Source organism: Etheostoma cragini, chromosome 13, assembly GCF_013103735.1.
Source record: "Etheostoma cragini isolate CJK2018 chromosome 13, CSU_Ecrag_1.0, whole genome shotgun sequence".
Taxonomy (NCBI): Eukaryota; Metazoa; Chordata; class Actinopteri; order Perciformes; family Percidae; genus Etheostoma; species Etheostoma cragini.
In genome coordinates, this window is record NC_048419.1 from 18,894,789 (window position 1) to 18,912,972 (window position 18,184).

An 18,184-nucleotide genomic window follows, 5' to 3' on the forward strand; every position below is an offset into this window, starting at 1 on the left:
CGTCTCTGCAGTCTGTGGTGTACTGCCATGGAGGACGAATCGGGTTCTATCAAGGCGACATCCGTCTCCTCCCAGATGACATGAAAGCCCTGCGGCCCACCATTTTCCCTGTGGTGCCTCGGCTGCTCAACCGCATGTACGACAAGGTGAGATGAACGGATAAAGAAAAGTTTTTTTAGGGTGTTTGGATGTTGTGCTGGCAACTAAGCAATTAGTCGTTATAGTTCAGTGGGAGTTTCTCTGCCAAAAAACTGCTGTAAAAATGGGTATTGTCTGGAAATCGGTCAAATGAAATTGGTCACCACTACTGTTTTGACTCATGTTAAGATAGTTGTCATCCAGTACTGTAGTTGGGATTTAGGTAGAATGAAATGTTGGTTTTCAACCATGTCTAATGCATTTGAAGTCCAGTTTCTTCCGAAATTCACATGATGTAACAAAAACCTCTAAGAGAGAATTTGTACATTTATAATATGGGAGAAGGAATGAAAGTGTTGTTCTTGCACTTATTGTGGTGTTACCTGCTTCCTGCTCATTTTTGGGGCAATTTGCATGAATAAATGTACACGTTTTTAAAGGTTCATGAAATAAGACGCGCCTGTCCCCAACCAAACAAAGTTGTATGTTGTCTTTGTCTCCTTTGCAGATCTTCAGCCAGGCTAACAGCCCATTGAAGCGCTGGCTGCTCAACTTTGCTGCCAAAAGAAAAGGTGCTGAAGTAAGCAGCGGGATCATTCGCAGTGACAGCTTATGGGACAAAATCTTCTTCAGTAAAATTCAGGTAAATAGTGTTTACTCTCCCAGAGCTAAATGTGCTACTATGGACTTCTGTTACATGAGCTGGTGATATCCTGTAACATCACTAAAAACAACATATACTTCCGTATGCTCAGGGCATTTTGGAAAGAGATAACTGGAGAATTTGTGGAAGTGAATTACTGTATGATGAAGGTGGGCAGTTGAATGCCACCAGCTCTGATTTCTAGTTCTCTTAATTTTTATTAAAAGTGTAATACCCCCAAACCAGCTAACCTGCTTCATTGGAACTGCATGGGTGTGGGTTTTAGATTTTAGATCTCATTGATAGTGACCAAAATGCCTACCAACTGATTCAGATTCAGGTTTGAAATCCTGATTAGAGCTCAGAAATACACAATCTCATGTTACCTACCAAGCCCAATAAACTTCAACCCAGTTAGCAAGAAGAAAAAAGAAAACCAGAAAGGTAAAATACCAAAGAATTATTCAATTCATTTGGCAGATAAATGTATGTTCATGTTGGCAAAGACAGATTTCCATGGCCTTGAAAGCCCTTTTTTATTCAGTACAAACAATACATTTATGATTTGTTTTGGTATTAATATTATTTAAAGAAAAATTGAAAATGAAGACCTTTAGATACTAATGGTTTCCTCTCTGTGCAGGCCAGCCTCGGAGGAAGACTGAGGATGATTATAACAGGGGCGGCTCCCACCTCGCCTGCTGTCCTGGGATTTCTCAGAGCAGCCCTGGGATGCCAGGTCAGACACACACAAACATTCATATAATGAATGCTGGAGGCCCTAGCAATAACAACCACATGCTTAACCCAAACCTAAACCCTTACCTTAACCAATGCCTAGTTCTAACCATAGCCCAAAACAAGGAATAAACCCTTTAAACCCTTTAAATAAGTGAGGACCCGACAAAATGTCCCCACTGTCAAGGCCTAAAACTCAAACTGGTCCTCAGAATGATACCACCATACAGAACATGCATACACACATACATTGAAATACATGTGGATTCACTCAAATCCCTTACACAACCCTCTTAACATTGCCTTTGTCTGTGTGTAGGTGTACGAAGCATACGGCCAGACAGAGTGCACAGCTGGCTGCACCTTTACCACACCTGGAGACTGGACCCCAGGTGAGCATTTATGTAACAGGTCTTGAAATGAAAGACAAACCTTTATCTTTGCCAGACTCACTGAACTTGTTTACTAGACTAGAGGCTCTGTATAAAGGTCTAAACGTGACGTTGTTGAGTCATCATTTTAACAAATATATTATTCCCATGCTGTGACAGTGTTTAGTTAAGATTGCTGTGTCTGTAAACCTGATAAGTGAACTGCTGATCCCTGAATCCTCCTGCTATTAAAAATGTTTTTGGTGAAATTGTTCAGATAATGATGTAATTACTCAAACCATCAGGCCTTATCAGTTTTGCTCCAAGTGAACGTCCTTTTGATTATACTCAATGGAAATAAAGCAGGGCATGAGTGAGGGGGCGGCTGTAAAGTTGATTGAGAAAGGAAAAAAGGAGAGGCCTAGAAGAGAAGAAAGTGGTTTGGCAACATTATTTATAGTCATAATGCGTGCTTGGGTGATTGCCTACATCAACAAGCCTGTAAAAAACAAGTAGCTATCATAACTGCCTGTACATATTTACCCTTTATGCGCCTGCATTTTTGTATTGGCATTGATGAAATTTCCAGGGGAACTTTATCAAGTTATTTAGACTTAAATCTGTTTATTTATTAGCCTTTGTTATAGTTGTCTGATCAAAGCTGCAGTCTGCAACTTCCATAAAAATAAGTTTTTGTTATTGTTTCTGAAACTGTCACCATATCCTTACATCATGAGACAGAAAATCTGTGAAAAAAACAGGCCTACAACTAGGACTCCTAAAAATGTTGCAAGATTCAACCGCTCTTGACGGAAAACACTCAATCAGATCAAAGGAGTCTCTCAGGCAGTTTCCATTGCTGCTCTTGATGACTCGAATATCAAACTAGGCAGCCAAATATGGATGAAGATTCTGTCACTGCATTGCCTACTTTTTGCCTGGAACCTTGTAAATGGAGTTAGGAGGACTAAGCGTGATCATTTGTTTTTTTTCACAGATTATCTGCCTTGTGTATTGATGTCAGGACACTGACACTTTAACTTTAATTATAATTTATGGTCTTTCTTTGTTTACTTGACGAATATTCTAATTGTTGTTATTATTTTTTATTGGTATTTTTGTTGTCTTCATACTGTCTTTTTATCTATTTTTTATTTCTTTGTTCTTGCTAAAACTGCTGCTGGAACTTTCAATTTCCTGCGGGAGTCATCCCAAAGGATCAATAAAGAGAAGTCTAAGTCTAAGTCTAAGTCTAAGTCTAAGTCTAGGATATAGTGAGAGTTTCAGCACAAAATCAATGAAAACATTTATTTATAAAAGTAACCAACTGAAACTTTTGAAGTCATCATATAAAAGATTTTAGCTACAGCAAAATAAGCCCATGCATTTTAATACGTCACCTTTGTTTCTTACATAAGATGTACTATACATTTTAGATTACTGTAAATCTGCCTATCCTAACTTCATGCCAAACCTAATACATACCTTCACCTTTTTTCCCAGGCACTTTTCTAACTGCTTGCACACAACATGAATAGTAACAGCACTACATCAAAATCACCACACAGCTTATTGCTGTATTATTCAGAGCCTGGTGAACATAACATCACTACACTAGTTTTTATATAGAGTAGGGTCAGTAGGTAAACCATATTGAGTATTTTAATCTTATTAAATTCCCCAAATAAATCTACTTAATGGCTGACGGGAAGGTGGAGACAAAGGTGTTGAGTGAGGATTTTAGTTATCTTGAAAGTCATTGTCTGCATAATGCACACGGTAAACAATTTAACAGAAGTTAAGTCAACTCACCGGCTAATATGTGTTGTCTTTAAGAAGCCTGGGGTCTCTAGTTTGTAAAGGTAATGACAATGTATGACCTTGCAATTAGAAAAGGACAGCTTTAGTAAAACTAATTGAAGAAAATAACTTAAAAGTTGCTTAACTGTATTGTTATGGCAGAACCATAAGAAAGATTCCCAATCATGACCTTTGATCTTTAGAGCATTAAGCAGACAGTGTCGTCTTGTATGAATTTGTTTTTTGTGTCAGCCCAGAAGTATGGTCTGGCTACAAGAGGTAACATTCTGGCCCAGGGGAAGAAATATGCTGTCTCAAACCAATCACAGCGCTCTGGATGTAATGCTTTAATGGTGCTGCCAGAAACATTAAAAGAGTACTTTGATTTCTTACTTGAGGCCAGATACTGTTTGCTTACTCATATTTAACTGGAGTAGAAGTAAACCTACATCAGTACTTCAAAAGTCAGTTTATGAAAAAGATATCCTCATTTAATGGTACTATTAGTTGCCTTGACCCTTGAACTGTAGGAAAAATGGCACAATATAACTTGCATCATGCATATCAGCCAAAACCTTCAACCTGTTCTGGGGTTTGCAGCATTGAAAAAGAACAGCTATGACTAACATCCAAATGTGGTCTATCACCCCCCCCTACTGTTCCGTTCTGATATTACAGGAAATATTTGTATTACTGTTAAATAATATGAGTTTTTTTTTGAGTGAAAATGATCTCTCTTCCTCACACATTTCACACATCAATTGTGCTTATTGTTGAGCTTAGAGTACAGTGTATAATTATAAAAGGTTGTTTGTTATTTTCTTTAGGAAATTCATTTGATAGTGGACAGTGTTAGCTGCAACAATGGTTGCATGTGGGGGAATCAGACAGTCGATTTTTTTCTCTAAAAGAAATTCAAAAAGGTTATTTTGGTGAGTTTTTAATTGTTTTGTTTGTTTTGACCCTGTTAATAGGTCACGTTGGGGCCCCACTGCCATGTAACCTCATTAAACTGGTTGATGTACCTGACAAGAACTACTTTGCCGCTAAGGGAGAGGGAGAGGTAAGGAACATGATTTTGAAGGAAAGAAACATACACACTGTGTGTGTGTGTGTGTGTGTGTGTGTGTGTGTGTGTGTGTGTGTGTGTGTGTGTGTGTCTTCATCATGATTTCCACACATCAGAGGGCTAACTGTTAGCTTGTTTAAAATTTTACAATGCTGTTTTATATACTCATATATCTTAACATGCCAAGATAACAAGTCCAAAGATACGAGGTGTGTAAAACAATAACATTTCAAAAATGTTTTACTACATCAGAAAAGTTTTTTTTATATTTCACCTCTGACCTCGATTCTTTTCCACTCTTCTAATCTACCATCTAGGTTTGTGTGAAGGGACCAAACGTGTTCAAGGGGTACCTCAAAGACCCAGAGAGGACGGCCGAGACGCTGGACGCAGACAGCTGGCTTCACACCGGAGACATCGGCAAATGGTTGCCTGTATGTACATACAGTAACACTTACATCAGACTAAAGATTATTTAGGCATCAAAATAATGTATATTATTTTGCACGGCATTTGATTTAATGAATGCTTTATTTTTACATGAGTACATCCCAGGATTTATCATTTTGTCATTTATTCTCCTGTCCTGTAGAATGGCACACTAAAGATCATTGACAGGAAGAAGCACATCTTCAAGTTGGCGCAGGGCGAGTACATCTCCCCTGAGAAGATCGAGAACATCTACATTAGAAGCGAACCGGTGGCACAGCTCTATGTTCATGGAGATAGCCTGCAGGTGAGAATACTAAAACAAACAAACATTGTCTTAATGGTGGATAGACCTTAATTAATCTTATTCTTAGCTGTACACGTTAAGCTTTCCAAAGCGCAAATTCAATTAGTGGCTCCTAAGAGCCAGGGCCTGGGAGTATGTTTGACCTATGGTACTCCATTTCAAATCAGGACAAATATAATACACAATCATCTGTCTTGTGCTAATTGTCAAGATGATTTAGTACACATCTTTTGACTTTTCAATTGGGTTTGCTCTTGTCCTGTCCAAAGTCCTGTTTGGTGGGAATTGTGGTTCCTGACCCCGAAGTCATGCCAGAATGGGCCAAGAAAAAAGGCATAATAGGCACCTACAAGGACCTCTGTAAAAACACGGTAGGTGGCATGCTTCTCAAATGCTGTTAATAATAGAGGCTAAAATTAATAAATAATTCTATGGAAATTAATTTGATTTTTTTAACAACAGGAATTAAAGAAGGCAATCCTTAAAGATCTGGTGCATCTGGGCAAGGCCAGTGGGCTTCACTCTTTTGAGCAGGTGGGCAGGAAGTTATGTGTTTGTGTTTGAGGCAAAAACGGTTCGCTCTGCTTTTTGTTGTGGCAGTATTTGATTTCTTATCTTTAAAATACATGTAAAAAACCCTTGTTCTTAAAGATACAGAATACATTTCTTCAGTTGGCATTGATTTTTTACATTTATATTTTTATTTCTTAAAACAAATAAAGCTGAAGTCAGTTATTTGCCTAGGTGCTTGTTCCCTTGGATAAGCCAAGGTTTAGCTTAAAAATACTGAATATTACAGTACTTATGCTAAGACCTATAATTATATTAATAATAGTAATATTGCCTAAATTACACAACCCAGGGTTCTTGTCTTGTCTCACGAAATCTTGGTCTCATTCAACGTCTTTTCTATTCTTTCCCATTTTCCATTTAAAGGTGAAAAACATCTACATCCACAACGAGATGTTCTCCATTGTAAACGGCCTCCTGACTCCGACACTTAAGGCTAAGAGACCAGAGCTGAAGGAGTTCTTCAAGGAGAAGATTGACCAACTCTACAGCAGCATCTCCATGTGAAGGCCGGCAGACCTCATTTTCCTTCAAGCATCTAAAAACTAAGGCCTGCTTTGACCATTGACCTGCAGTGGGACAAAGATGTGACATCTTTGGCTTAACATGCTTTGGAGAAACATCCCCCTTCCATGGAAGATTTAAAATGCTTAAGTACAAAGAAATTAAATGAAATGCAAAACATGTAGTTATGTTTTTCCATTTTAGGAACGCATTGACTGTATCATAATTACACAAAAACATAAGTTAAAAAGAGAAATTAGCTTCAAGTCTGTTAACTGAATTGTTTTTATTGTGACAATGAATTTTCTGTCACATCAAAAACACCACAAAACAACGTGGTGCATTTCAGTGTTGTCCAGCACAAGGCAGCATAGACAGATCATTATGACACAATTTTGGCAAATTAATTGTGCTTACAGAAAAAGCAAATACTTACAGTATATAAAGTATTTCAATTTACTGTATTACTTTGTTTGATTTGTTTTAATTTAGGCATGTTAATTCTTCCACGTATTGCCACCTACTATCCACCCAAACAAACCATGAAATGCTCTGTTCATGAACATTTCATGTGGAGCAATCCATTCCTACTGTCCATCAATCTGCTTCTCCTCTCTTCTCCATCAGTTTAAACCCACCAGCCAATCACAACCTAAAGCCACAGTTGACGACAGCAAGCAGGATGTCTTTGTGTATAGTGTAGCTCAAGGAGATGTCTTGCTGACAACTTGTAGAACAGTAATGGACCTTATCCTTAGTAGAAAACAGTAGATTTTTCTTTAAACAAACAAGCTGCTGTCAGCAGTGCCGCTCAGCAGGGCCTGATACATTTCCCCTGACCTGACACAACAAAGATCAGACCTTGTGCAATTTGACCAAAACCACACCCTCATGTTTGTGGTCAGAATCAAGATAACAAGGTAAAGACAGTAGCAGCTCCTGCCTTACAAATCATTGCTGTCTGCTCCATGTAGAGCATCTCAATGTTTGAGCCACATCCAAAGTCATTCGTTAAGTCCCCTCTACATGGCTGTGATCAGCAGTTAGCATGCAATCTCCTTGTTTATGTAAAGGACTGGCCCACTGTAACAATCAAGGTTCACAAGTCAGTTCAATCACAACTTTCTTTACGTCCATCTTTGCACAAATAGTATGTCAGGTAAAAGGAAAAAAGATAATGCAAAACCAGGGCTCAGGGCAATGCATGCAGTTTGCCCTGCAAGGCTGGCACCGTTAGCGTCTGACTGACTTGGAGATGAGATTTTCTTTGTGGCCATTTAAAGCAGGTTGTATGCAGCTGCCCACAGCCACTGCTGCTAGTGCAAGGCTTTGTAATGTAGGCAAAGCTGATGAATTCCACTCACTGGAGGAAAATAGAAAAACCACTAACTTTTCAACAAAATAAAAAATTTTTTGGAGGGTTTACACATAGAAGTAATGTATAGGCTTTTTAAGTTGTTTACCGTCCCAAAGCATAAACAGTGTGGATGTACATAAATGAGGACAGCTAGACGTAAGCATATTTATTAAATCATTGGTTTGAATGGATTTCTTTCTCTCTTTTTGCGTGTAGTGAGATGAATTGTACTTATTTATTTATCTATTCTGCTGTAAAATGGAATCAGCACCATATCCTTGTAATGATTGAGTGCAGCAATTGGGATTAGGGAGGGTGGAAAACAAGGTCAAAGAAATAAAGATATTATGGAATGATTTTAAACTGGTGTCTTGGTTCTTTTTTGATGGTGTATTCAATGCTATTGGCATATAGCTTTTATTTTGCGATGCTACTCAGATCCTTTTCTGAAGTACCAACACGTAGTAATAATAATAATAATACATTTATTTGATATAGCACCTTTTACAGACACAGTTTTTGACACAATAAACATTTGTTAAAATGCAGTAGGATCCAAAACAGAAAATGAAAAAGCAAAAACAAATACAATACCAATAAAGGTAAAAGATTAAAAGACTAAAAACCCCAAATTACAAACATGAGACAAAAAGGAGTAGAAACAAGTGTGTCTTCAGCTGCTTTCTAAAAGCGTCAACCGAGACTGCAGAACGTAAGTTCACAGGAATGGTTTTCCACAGAGTCGGAGCTACCACTTCAAAGGAACCTTTTAACAAGTTTTTTAAATGAGTGTGTGGGAACACCAGTAGTCCCTAGTTAGAAGGTCACCAACATTGCAGCAGATTTCTGGACCAATTGTAGGCGGTCCTGAAAAGACTTGTTGAGACAGTTGAAAACAGATTGGCAGTAATCAACCCGGGATGATATAAAACCATGAATGAGCATCTCAAGTTCACATTGATAGACCACAGCTCTAAGTTTAGCAATGTTTCTCAGTTGGACAAAACATGTGCAGGTTAGTGATTTGATATGTTGGTCAAGAATATCAAATATAACACCAAGATTTCGGAGTTTGGACTGTACAGCTGAAGAAATGGACCCCAAAGGCTGACCAACCTTGGAGGCTGTAATATCCTGAGCAACATTAAGGAAGTCGGGCTTAACTTCATTAAACTGCAAGAAAATGTTCGTCATCCTGTCCTTAATGGAAGACAAACATTTAAGCAGTAGTGACACTTTGTTAATCTCTGCCGCATTAAAAGAAACATACAGCTGGATGTAATCAGCATAGAAATGACAACAGATATCAACGAATTGCCAAATAATGTAGCCTTGGGGAAACACATACAACCTAAATAAAATCAGACCTAACGCAGAGCCCTCAGGCACCCCACAAGAAATGGCAGCAGTTTTAGAGAAATGGAGACCAGGAGAAACAGAAAGACATTCATCTGAAACATAAGAGGAGTCCAGGGTGCTCCCAGAGATACCAACCCAGTGTTTAGATCTTTCACACAGAACATTTACCACCAAGGCCCAGCAGCACCAAAACAGAACATTTACCACCAAGGCCCAGCTGCCCCAAAACATTACAAATGTAAAACATACTCCTTTAAGTAAAGTTTTGCATTTAAAATCATCCTTAAGTAAAAGTATGCAAGTATTATCAGCTGAATGTAGGCTACTGTGGAACTCAAGTTGTCAAATAAATGTGATAGAGTTAAAAGACTGTGCGGTGTTGTTATGGATCCATCGATCCATTACTTTTTGAATAACACAAAAACAATGTTTTTTCAATACCTTCATGTTGACTTGCCAATGTAATTAAACATAATGACAAAACAAAGTAAACTTTATTTGTATCATATAGCACACATACTTTTATTAGTAATGTGTAATTTCTTTATTTTACATATGGGCTAAATAAATTAATTGAAAACAACGGCAGTTTTTTGGTTGCTTTTGAAGTTACTGACCCAGCGATTTAAAGTGAATACCGAAATGTATCATGGTCAAATAGGACTTACCTCTTTATATGGGATTTTCTTTAAATGAAAGATTTGGGATTTTTGTATTTTTTTTAATAACTTACATGAAATTTGACCCACTACACAGGACACACCTCTTCATATGGGATTTTATTTTCATGGAAAATTCATTCATATTTCGTCTCTCAGATTCCATGTAGAGTAATGGTATGCTGCCTGTGACTACCAAAATGTATCATTGCACTGGACATACAAGACACAACTCTTTATATATTTTTTTAATAAATATTTTTATGGAAAAAAAAAATTTTTCTAAATGACTTGAAAGGTGACCTAACGACTAAAATTGAACACCTAAATATAGTCCATTACACAGGACTCACCTCTTCATATGGGATTAAAAAAAAGGTATGGAAAATTCAAAGTAAGCTAGTTCATTAATAGCTTTTGAGTATGCTAAATGTAGGCCAACTATGTTACTTTTCGCCACTGCATAACAGAAAGCTAATCTTTCCCCTTAATAATGTTGTTTGTAATCATAACTCAGTAGAAGACTTTCAAAATAAGAGGTAGCTGAGGGTGGCTGTTGCTTTTAACACGGATTTAAATCGTCATCAGCAGCCGGTTGACTCTACAGGTGTGCTCGGTTGCTAAGCACCGCAGAGAGAACGGAGAGAAAAAAATCCGTCGGATATTAACTGTCTCAGTAAACAGTTTCTCAATTTACAAAGTAGCTAGGCTAATACTAGACAGTTAAATACATTTGTTAGCAACAATTCCTCAAACGTTGAAATATAGTCTTTAGACAGAGAGAAAGTTTTGTACAAATCGTCGACCGTAGTCTGGACGTCAGTTTTATTCGGAAATGGATCGACGCAAGTATCGAGTACTCCGTCGTAAAAGTAGATTAACGCTACCTAACAAAGGAGATACCCCAGTGAAACCAGCACTGAGCAGACAAAACCGTAAGAAATAAACATCCTTACACACACAGCTTTCATTAACGTAGATTGAAGATTAGCTTCTTTTTTTATATATATAAATAATAATTTGCACAAAAGTTTCCCAAACATAAGTGATACAGTTTATGGGTTTCTGTGCTCAATTACACTTATAAATGCAGGTAGGGCCTAGGCAATTTCATTTTAAAATAAGTTACCAATCACTCAGTCAGCATTTATTTAGGCCTAGCTATGTTTCTCATTTTAGTGTTTAACTAAACAACTTAATTCTGTCAACCTACATGAGAAATGTATCAATATGCCTGCCTATTTTACAGCCTACAGACTGCAGTCTTTACATTTCTTCTTCAACACTTTCAGAGTACAGGAGACTTCTGCCCATCAAACAATACGAAGCATTACCAGAGGAACCGGAGGTGGAGGAGATGAATGTCCCTACAGTCAATCCAACCCCCACAGCGTTAGTGAGTATTCTGACTACTAGGGAGATATTTCTCAGTATTGATAACACACTTTGATTACTCTTCTCTTCATAATAATAGTAATAATAATTATATTAAAATTGATCTGCTTAAGACACAATCTCTCAACGGGTATGCTGGATAAAGGGCATTAGGGTAAGGGGCATTAATAGCTACAACAACAACAACAACCACAACAAAACACTCAATCGCTCCTTTGTCTTTCCGGGATGCTAGAAATTGAATTTCAAGTTGTTTGATTCAAGGTTTCTAATTTTTTTGTTTTGTTTTACACCCCTCATCCAGGCTTATCCTTTACACACACAGACATATTTTACGCCTGTCCACTGCAAATCTGTGTTGTGCATGAGAAGCCCTGCATTTACTGAAAACCCCAGTGACAAAGCTGTCTTGCCTGCCATGCCAGCCAATGGAAAATCTGGCTACCGAGCTAAGCCAGATGCTATCAGAGGTGGTGAAATACCAGTTAGCGAGCAAAACATGACTCTGGAAAGCATTACATCTTCTAGCATGGAGTCAGACACAACTTTCAGCTCTGATGATGATGATGATGATGATGAAGGCTGTCACTCTACCTCTACAACTTCCAGCAGCCTTCCCTCCCCAGAGATCTTCAGAAGAGAGAGCTATGGTGTGTGAGCATTTTTTTTTTAATCCACCACCAGAATAAAAGTTTATATCATTCTAATTCATTATTATAATTTCTCTTCACAGTGGAAAAATTGACTTCTTTTCCCATTAAGGAGGAGCTGCTGGGTCTCCAAAGTCACATAAAAAACTCCACCTTGCTGGATGTGAGCCATGCTGAGAGCATCCACATGTATCATCCCCCTGACCTTTCTAACATCATTGGTAAACACACGTCTGTTGTTGTTTGATAAAACAGCAAACTAGGTGTTGTAAGAAAGATTTATTCAGTTCATTTTGTAGGATATGTAAACTCCATCCAATGATTATTTGAAGTTAGTTTTTTGCATTAACTTATGGTATCATATTGTTATAATTGGTTGCACATTTTGAACTAATTAATAAAATAAAAATCAGTTCTAGAAAGATAATTCGAGAATATTAATTTTCATGGCCTTTTCATCACAACATAAAACGTATTAGCAGTTGGTCACTTGGAGTTTAAAATGCCTATAATAAAAATTTTCTAATATTGAAAAGTGTACAATGATAATTAATTGATGCTTGAGCTTTTTACAATTTAAATACAATTTAAAAAATGTACACATTACCAGGACAATGGAGTATTATTTGATGTCCGAGTGTTAGTATGTAAACGGTCTGCAATTGTCTGATAAGAACTTAACATCTGTCTGCAGATGCCTCTGTGGTTCTTGCTGGAAAGAACTGTGTGATCAAGTAAGTTCATCAGTTACATTTATTTTTTCTTTCTAATAATACTTGAGTGTTAATACTTTTAAATTGGGGAACCTTCACACGCTCAAACCACTAACACAGAAAGATTCAGTGGTTCTGTATGCTCTACATATACAGTATATGACCAAAAGTGGTTCAATCACTGTCTTTTCTCTTTGAAGCCAACACAGAGGACCGGAAGCTGTGACCAAAACACATACAGACTCAGGTAAAGACTCATCATTGGAAATATGTAACTTAATCAAACTGTACAATGTCATAATGCACCAAATAATGGTTTTGTTTTTCAATCCTCAATCAGTAGAGAAGCCATTTAAAAGCAAAACCCCACCAAAAGTAAGAAAGTCACATGGCTGTCACGTGTAATCGGAAATATGATGTATATGATTTAATTTGTATTCAAATCAAATGTAAGAGAGATTATGGTCATGTTAAACTATGATTTTGCTCCCTTAGCTTACCAACAGAAGGCCTCTTTTGTACAAGAAGAAGGTATGCTTCAAAAGCCCCATTATTGCTGAGAACTTTAAAGCAAAACACACCCCAGGCACCAAATTAACCGGCCCGGCTGAGCAGATCCAGTCAGACACATTCAGAGCAGGAGAGATCCATTCTAAAAAAGAAGCATCACAACTAACTGTACAAAGTAGCCTGGGCAAAGCCAAGATCTTTGACTTTATCGACAACAGTCACAGAGATGCATTCTTTAAGAGGATGAGAGACAGGTGTGTCAAACTCGAAAGTGCTCCTTTATTTCCTCTCACAGCTCCTAAAGACACAGAACCTTCTACCCTGTGACATCTGAAGCCAAAATATTATATGTAAAGTTTAAGGGAATCCTCTTATGAAATATCCTGTAAAACAGCGGTCTGTGTGTACCTCCAAAAAAGATGTAAAGAAGTGTATGAGCCCGTCTAGATGTCTAAAATGGAAAATGAAATGGGATGTACAGTTTTATCAGTATTTAAATGTTATATTAACGAGAATAATTGAAAGGGATGCCACACCCTGCCATGTATATAGGTGTTTGCACAACATAGACTGTGCCAACATAGTTTAACTTTCAACTTTTGTTGCTTCACAACCTGGTCCTTATTTGTATTACTAAGCGGACTGTACAAACTGTGGCACATATACCACATGAAAATGCACTTGGAATACACACTGTAAGCATTCACACCGGCCCTAGATTTTATGTAAAACAAGTGTCTGGTACATAATGACCACTAGATGTCAGCCCCATATTTCTTTTTAAAATGGTCATCTTTTCTCTTCTCCTGGGAGTTTTTACCAATGTTACATGAGAAATATGTATGTTGTTTGTTGTTGTATCTGTATTTCTAGTTACTCTCTGCCATACATGTCTAATCTAAATGTTGAATGTAAACTAAAAGTTAAAATGTACATTTATTTTACTTTGTGATTTTGAGTTATCATGTATTTATGCAAATGTACACACTTGTGCCAAAAAAAAGTCCACAATAAATTAATTTACAATAACTACATAAATGATTCTTGTTTGATACCCCTTTCAGTTTGTTTCTCACAAGCCTGGCGTTTGCACTTAAAGGGGAACCATGCCCATTTTCGAAATGTATACATATTATTCCTATGGTGTAAGACGGTCCAAAAACATTAGTAAACATTAACAACTCTCAAGACCATGATTTGGCAAATATGATGACAGGAACCAGGGGAAGGTTCTGAGTAGGCTATACATTTTCACACGCTACAATAGAATAAAGCTCATTTGGAACAATTAAAATGAAACAAAAAACATTCTGTGGGTCCAAAAAATCAGCTTATGATGGATGATTGTGTCATCAGCTCCACACTTGATGACATCACAAATTCGAGACTTACTTTTAGGGTTTCGGCTTTGAGAGAGTACGGACCCCCTCTGGGATCAGCCGGTGCTTAGGGACCTTCAAAAATATCCATACATTTCTTGATTAAATAAGGTATGTCTCCAAACTTACCTTAATTATTACCTTGTCTCCTCCTAGTTGTACTAAAACACTTACTTTTAAAACACAAGTTTGGAGACGATACCTTATTTAATCATTAAATTAAGAGATTGTTTTGTGTTGGTGTTGTAGTTTACAGACGATCTAAGTTACCTAATAAGTTAGGGACGATGGGAGGTTTAGGGACCTGTTATTTCTCCAGGTTGGAGGACGGCTCGTTTTGATGAAAATTTGTTTGTAGCTCATTGTAAACCTTACTACGTCAGGATAGATAGGTCATTTGTGATTTTATATCATTTCACCATAGAGTAATTGATCCCAGAAGTTTGAATCTGTGCATATCTACTTTGCTCACGTTAAAACCGTGACCACGGATTATGAATCCGTACGGAGTTTATTAATTCGAGGACAGAGAGCACCGTTTATTATGAATCCGTTGCAACAGTTCGTTAAACCGAGAGCACGGATTAGTTTTGTCTTCTCAGCTGACCCCAGGGCGTTCTCATTAAGAGGTGGCCTCGCTCATCACATATAGGCTATTGAACTTTCCTAGGCCATAGAAACAACATATTGGAATTCGTAATTTAGACGGTGTTCCCCTGTAACTGTTTTCAAGGATGTACGACCATGCCCAGCAATTAGCTCAGCAGTCGCACTTGTATGATTTCCGTGAATAAATTTCATGCTGTCACGATTCCCGACAAAACATCAACACAGCGAATCCACTGACCACGTGGTACAGGGCCAAAAATACCAGCCAATCAGGTATTTTCTACTAGCAGCAGCGTCTGCGTAGCCAATCAGAAAAATGGAGTGGGTTACCAAGAAGCTCCCGTGACTAATGTCTGTCATATGACTGTGACACCCATGGAGACAGTTACAAGGAACAAGATTTGCTCTTGGATTTGAAAAGAAAAAGAGACCTTCTGTGCCGAATTTATTCTGGTGCAAAATGCCTCCAACTCTCTTCCAGAAACTTTTCAAACAGAGAAATGCGTTTTCGTCGCCGCCCCCGAGATGTAGCAAGGAGGACCCAGCTTTCAGGTAGCTATTTTGTTTGTGTGCGTGTATATGTTCCTGGTGTGTGCGCGCGCCCGCGCGTGTGTGTGTGTGTAACGTTTTATTAACATTATTTATGACTCTCTCTATGGCGTCTGGGAGCATGATAGATTTGTTTAGCGTGGCAAATATTTTGAACTCGAAGGCACGTTACAAGTCAACACTGTATAATTTTGTTAATTTGAAATTGAGCTGGCAACGTGTGTTGCCTGTTTGTGAGGTTAGCTGTCATGCTTATGCTAGCTACCAGACGTTAGCGGGGCTGCTGGCTGCATGCTCTTGTCTCTTGTTGAGTCTCGGCTCGCCTCGTTAGCTAGCATTAGCATTTCTTGTGCGTTTACGTAAGTATTACAACCTATGTGGTGTTGATAACAGATGGTTAATAAGTTGATGAAAAACGCTTCCTGAAGTGTTGTAACCGGTATTTGGTATACTCGCTTAGAAGTTGCAGAAACAGTGTCTCTTCCCCTTTGTCTCCCCCGTGTTCCTTGTGTGTTTCTTTGGCAACGATAGTTAAGTCTGCGTGGTAACGTTATCAAGAAAACAAAGAGGCGACCCAGACGGTACAGTAATGCTCTTCTGTCGCTTATCGTGAGCTATACCCCAGATAATTTAGCCAAAGTAACGTTACGGCTGGCTTCTCTGTCATGCGACGGTAACGTTACTGTATGTACTGTATTTTTTACCATGTGCAATAAGACAGCGGAGGAGCACACGTGATCCCTTCAGTCGGTCACTGATGACAGACGGATCCTCGGCAACCCGGATTCTGCATCCACAGAAAGACTATAGTCTGGACTCTGGGGGGATGCACAATCTTAACACTTTCTGAAAATGGCTTGAGTTCAAAGGGGCCGATACTGGTGTTTTTTTGTGTGGAAATTGATGTCTTTTTTTACACCTGTGATGCCCAGCATAAAGCAAAGATAGTACGTCCTGATTTAGTATTGAACACCTCGCTGAACAAATACCTCCATGTATCTAGTTTATACCATTGATGCTTATACCAAATGCAAGCTAGTATAACCTACTCCTGATTTTAGTACTCAAAAAGGTGTCTTGCAGATGAACAGGAATTGCATCATTTTAAAATGTAGAAGACATAACATTTTAAAATGTCTGCATCCTTAGATTATTTTTTTTATCCTTTTAAGGCGTAAAGGATAAAAAAAAAAAGTTTAAGCTCTCTTTGACTTCAGTGACCAAGTGCCATTGCGCCATACTGACATACTTACAGTACATACAATATGGTTCATCTGTAAATCTAACGACGGAAGGAAAACATTATTTTGTAGTTAAGAATGTTACTCATGTAATGCTAATATGAAAAAAATAGCCAAGGCCAAAGTTGTTTGGCAGTTTCCCTGTTTTTTTCTACACAAATTCTGGGTCAGGGTCAGGTCTGCCATTAAGGGGAAGGGTCTATTTTCAATTTCAAAAACACATGTTTGCATTTGAAAATGTTGATCTTGGCCTGCCATCAATGGTGGATGTCATTTCCAAAGGACCCAGAAACTGTCCTCCTTATGGTGCTAAATGCACTTTGGCCCATGTGTGTGCCGGTGCACGTTCCATGGTCATAAAGGTGCCCTGCCCACAGTGATATAAATGGTGTGTGTGTGTGTGGCTGGCTTTAATCCAAGAGCAAAGAGTCCTTCATTTCTGTTAACTCAGTTGTCTGTGCTCTTTATACCTCTGAAATGAGCTCAGTGTTTGAATTATACCGTTTTGGGGGGGTTCAGCTATTTTGACTGGTGCTGTCACTCTCCATTTTATATAGACTTACAGATATAAGAACCAATAATCTATGTGCGAAACTCCTTAAATATTAGTGCAGATTCCCACTTGTTGAGACATTAAAAATGAAACTGCACAATGTGTGATATTAGGCCTAATGTTTTAAGCTAAGCCTCAGCAATGGTCGTGGCCGCTGAGTGGAAGGGAGACCTCCGGTTAAACCATAGCGATCCGTGTTGTTCGGGACAGGAGTGAAGACTCTTGCCCTAAATACAGATAGACTAGCTGGCCTAGCTTGCTTCTGCAGCATTTTAAACGCATGCATTTAAACATGTTTATTGTTTATGTCTGTTAACGTCTGTTTATGTCTATTAACACTTCTGAAAACCTGTTTAGATGATGAGCTGCTCATAACATTTACCACAAAGCACAACATATGATACATGTCAGTGAAAACCATAGGCAGAGATTAAAGTAGTTTCAGCCACTTACTCTTGATTTCACCTGCCTACGTTTTGACAACTAGTGAAGTAATATCGAAGAACACAGTCTAAACGTACTAGAGAAATGGTATAGCCCAATGGGGAGTGAGGGTTTGAAAATTCAACTTCAACTTCAACTTCAACTTTATTTATTTGTCATTTTATATGTACAGAGTGCATACAGAACGAAATTGCGTT

General features: G+C 38.1%; 3 protein-coding genes across 8 annotated transcripts in view; all 3 read left to right on the top strand.

Moving 5' to 3' along the window:
* acsl6 (acyl-CoA synthetase long chain family member 6) overlaps positions 1 to 7,734 on the top strand; it is a 34,307-nt gene extending 26,573 nt beyond the window's left edge. For all 3 annotated transcript variants that reach the window (XM_034889966.1, XM_034889967.1, XM_034889969.1), the window contains 10 exons: positions 12 to 146; positions 647 to 781; positions 1,425 to 1,520; positions 1,839 to 1,911; positions 4,665 to 4,753; positions 5,077 to 5,193; positions 5,352 to 5,495; positions 5,765 to 5,866; positions 5,958 to 6,029; positions 6,432 to 7,734. In XM_034889966.1, coding sequence (XP_034745857.1) covers positions 12 to 146; positions 647 to 781; positions 1,425 to 1,520; positions 1,839 to 1,911; positions 4,665 to 4,753; positions 5,077 to 5,193; positions 5,352 to 5,495; positions 5,765 to 5,866; positions 5,958 to 6,029; positions 6,432 to 6,572 — 1,104 coding nt within the window. In that variant the 3' untranslated portion in view covers positions 6,573 to 7,734. The remainder of the gene's footprint in view (positions 1 to 11; positions 147 to 646; positions 782 to 1,424; positions 1,521 to 1,838; positions 1,912 to 4,664; positions 4,754 to 5,076; positions 5,194 to 5,351; positions 5,496 to 5,764; positions 5,867 to 5,957; positions 6,030 to 6,431) is intronic.
* Positions 7,735 to 10,518: 2,784 nt separating this feature from the next.
* On the top strand, positions 10,519 to 14,156 carry LOC117955977. Of its 2 annotated transcripts, XM_034890806.1 has the most exons (8): positions 10,519 to 10,879; positions 11,237 to 11,340; positions 11,644 to 11,989; positions 12,073 to 12,210; positions 12,684 to 12,723; positions 12,903 to 12,949; positions 13,046 to 13,077; positions 13,198 to 14,156. In XM_034890806.1, the coding sequence occupies exons 1-8, from the start codon at positions 10,780 to 10,782 to the stop codon at positions 13,537 to 13,539; spliced, it is 1,149 nt and encodes a 382-aa protein (XP_034746697.1). In that variant the 5' UTR covers positions 10,519 to 10,779; the 3' UTR covers positions 13,540 to 14,156. The 2 variants fall into 2 exon arrangements, with proteins under 2 accessions (XP_034746697.1, XP_034746696.1); XM_034890805.1 differs by having other exon boundaries at positions 12,903 to 13,077.
* Positions 14,157 to 15,502: 1,346 nt separating this feature from the next.
* fnip1 (folliculin interacting protein 1) overlaps positions 15,503 to 18,184 on the top strand; it is a 39,722-nt gene continuing 37,040 nt past the window's right edge. For all 3 annotated transcript variants that reach the window (XM_034890804.1, XM_034890799.1, XM_034890803.1), the window contains exon 1: positions 15,503 to 15,752. In XM_034890804.1, coding sequence (XP_034746695.1) covers positions 15,661 to 15,752 — 92 coding nt within the window. In that variant the 5' untranslated portion in view covers positions 15,503 to 15,660. The remainder of the gene's footprint in view (positions 15,753 to 18,184) is intronic.

Bases quoted from the DNA above. Each gene is read 5' to 3' on its own strand.
- LOC117955977 (XM_034890805.1), top strand. From the start codon at position 10,780: ATGGATCGACGCAAGTATCGAGTACTCCGTCGTAAAAGTAGATTAACG. The intron at 10,880-11,236 runs GTAAGAAATAAA...CAACACTTTCAG, and splicing joins AGCACTGAGCAGACAAAACC to AGTACAGGAGACTTCTGCCC. The intron at 11,341-11,643 runs GTGAGTATTCTG...CCCCTCATCCAG, and splicing joins ATCCAACCCCCACAGCGTTA to GCTTATCCTTTACACACACA.